The sequence below is a fragment of the Aplysia californica genome, unplaced genomic scaffold (assembly GCF_000002075.1).
Source record: "Aplysia californica isolate F4 #8 unplaced genomic scaffold, AplCal3.0 scaffold00117, whole genome shotgun sequence".
Classification (NCBI taxonomy): domain Eukaryota; kingdom Metazoa; phylum Mollusca; class Gastropoda; order Aplysiida; family Aplysiidae; genus Aplysia; species Aplysia californica.
Window position 1 is genome coordinate 1,436,371 of NW_004797387.1, and position 2,296 is coordinate 1,438,666.

General features: G+C 39.6%; 1 protein-coding gene across 1 annotated transcript in view; it reads left to right on the forward strand.

Moving 5' to 3' along the window:
• The window catches only part of LOC101857480 (FMRFamide receptor), a gene marked incomplete in the record, with an annotated part of 45,372 nt that overhangs the window by 7,657 nt on the left and 35,419 nt on the right, over nucleotides 1-2,296 (forward strand). The window contains 1 exon segment of the mRNA XM_035969119.1: nucleotides 1,889-2,113. Within this exon segment, the coding sequence (XP_035825012.1) occupies nucleotides 1,893-2,113 (221 nt within the window).

Genomic DNA, 2,296 nt, shown 5'->3' on the forward strand with positions numbered 1-2,296 from the left:
GACTCTCTCTCTCTCTCTCTCTCTCTCTCTCTCTCTCTCTCTCTCTCTCTCTCTCTCTAAACACAGGCTATTTACATGACATTAAAGATAAGATTTAACAGGGTTTTTTCGGGAGAAAATCACAATGTTGCTATCGCGTTAAGCTTACAGGGTTGTCTTATAGGCGACCTACTCAACTTGTGTGCATGCTCGTAGACTTGCACTGGCCACTTGCTCCGCTGATTATTGTACGTTCTGGAACAGAGATTGCATAGAGTACGTTGGTATCTTTTTATTTTCTCAATTAAGGGAGAGGTAACATGGGGGGGGGGGGGTGGGTGTTGTTAACAGGCAAACTGTGACCACAACTTTCCCTAAACACATACACTTTTACGTATAAGGCGTCCTAAAGTTTCATTAATCAGTGTTTGAACATCATTTTTTCTCTTTCTCGTCACAGTTATAAGCTGTTTGTGTTATACACGTGTTGTTTTCAGGTGTCGGAAGAAGTGTGCCGGCACACGACTTTGATGACCACTTTGATGTACCGCCCAGGTAACGGTCCAGTCAATAGGCAGCAATAGACATAACAACAGGCAGATTAAATCGTTCTTTCATGAAACAAAAGACACCCATATTAACATTTTACTCTTGTCAACCAACATTTTGCGGCATTAGGTTTAGGACTTATTCTGTTTTCAAACAGCATGATCCGTAGTTCCAATAAAAACTTCGCTTTAATGAGTCACCGTACCATGTTATCCCTTTAAATGTGTGACTTTTCATGCAGAATTAGTAAGTGATCAATGAGAATTAAACTATGCTAATGTTGTTGTGCTATGAACGTACTAAAACATGACTAAATCCCTGCACGAGCCCTACACATAAATAGCTTAACCACTATCAATTACGACCTTCAGTCTTTACAAGAGAAAGCCAGTAAATCTTGGAAAAAAATTGGTTTGCCCAAAAATACGACTTTCTGTAGTAAAAGCAGTGCTTGGAGATTTTCGGAAAAAGTAATGTACAAGCTTAAGGATGACAATCAAATATTTTTCACACAAATAGACTTTAAGTCCCAGTTGTTTTAGTTAGCCTAAATTAAATAATTTGAGAACAAAATTTATCAGAACTTTTGAATTAAAGACCAAAAGAAAAAAATTTTCTTTTTTAATTAAGTAAAGATAATTTTATCATAGTAGGAAAAGGGAACTACAACAGAAATGTGCAACATACAAGGACTCTGTCTTCTGTCACAACGTACAAGGTTTTTTACAGGCACTGAGTGTATCTGACTACGACCTGAATGAGTGGAGACTTTTCTTAGACAGTTCAAACAGACAGAAGTCTTGTTTGTTTTAGTAGAGGCTTTAAGGCGCTCCCAACTGCATAAGGTCATATGAACCCCAGAACAGAAGTCTGAAGTATGTGCTACGCAGGCTATAATGGAAATTCACTAACTGGGTCATTTCCTATTGGTTACTAGAAGAATACAGGCACATAAAAACAGTGTTGAAGTGACTTGAATACAGGAACCACATCTAAAAGAATTGGGTTGATCTGAAAACGGTCAACGTCATACTGAACCAATAGGATGACTGTGCAAAGTATCCATTATCTCTTTGTCTGTGTGATAGCCAAAGGAAAAACACTGGGAACAAACGATTTTACCAATGAAGACGGCTGTAATAGTCGGAGAGAAGATTATCATCAATAAATTACTAAGAGGGGTTACAAGAGAATAAGAAACACAAAAAGAAGGATTGATAAGACCAATATATTTTTTATAGGAACGATGGAGCAAACCACCCCAGAGCACCTGCCAACCACCCACACCGGTCTGTTCAAGTTCTCCTACCAAGTTATTCAATACAACATAATATTATCGCTTGTACTTTATTCTCTCCAGCAACATGGGAGACTACTCTGAATCCCATTACAGCTACCAGACGGTCACCACAGAAGCCAGTCTTCCAACGTCGCCTGTCAACATGACCACGCCCTGTCACACAGAGAGCATCAATGTAGACGTTCGTGTCTGGCGGGCAACCATGTATGGTATTGGCGGAAGTTGCATTTGCTGCATAGGAGTCGTCTGCAATTTCATATCCATTCTGGTACTGGCGAATTTCAAGTAAGACATTTTCATTATCAGGAGGTCGCTACACAAAGGAGAGCGAGTCATTGTTTGTGGCATAACTGTTACGGGCTGTAAAGCCCATAGTGCTTGCTTTTGAGCGGAATTCACATTTACTCGATAGAAATGCTATCTATGTTTATCACTGTAAACGTGCGCGACTTGGATGTGTGTGTGTGG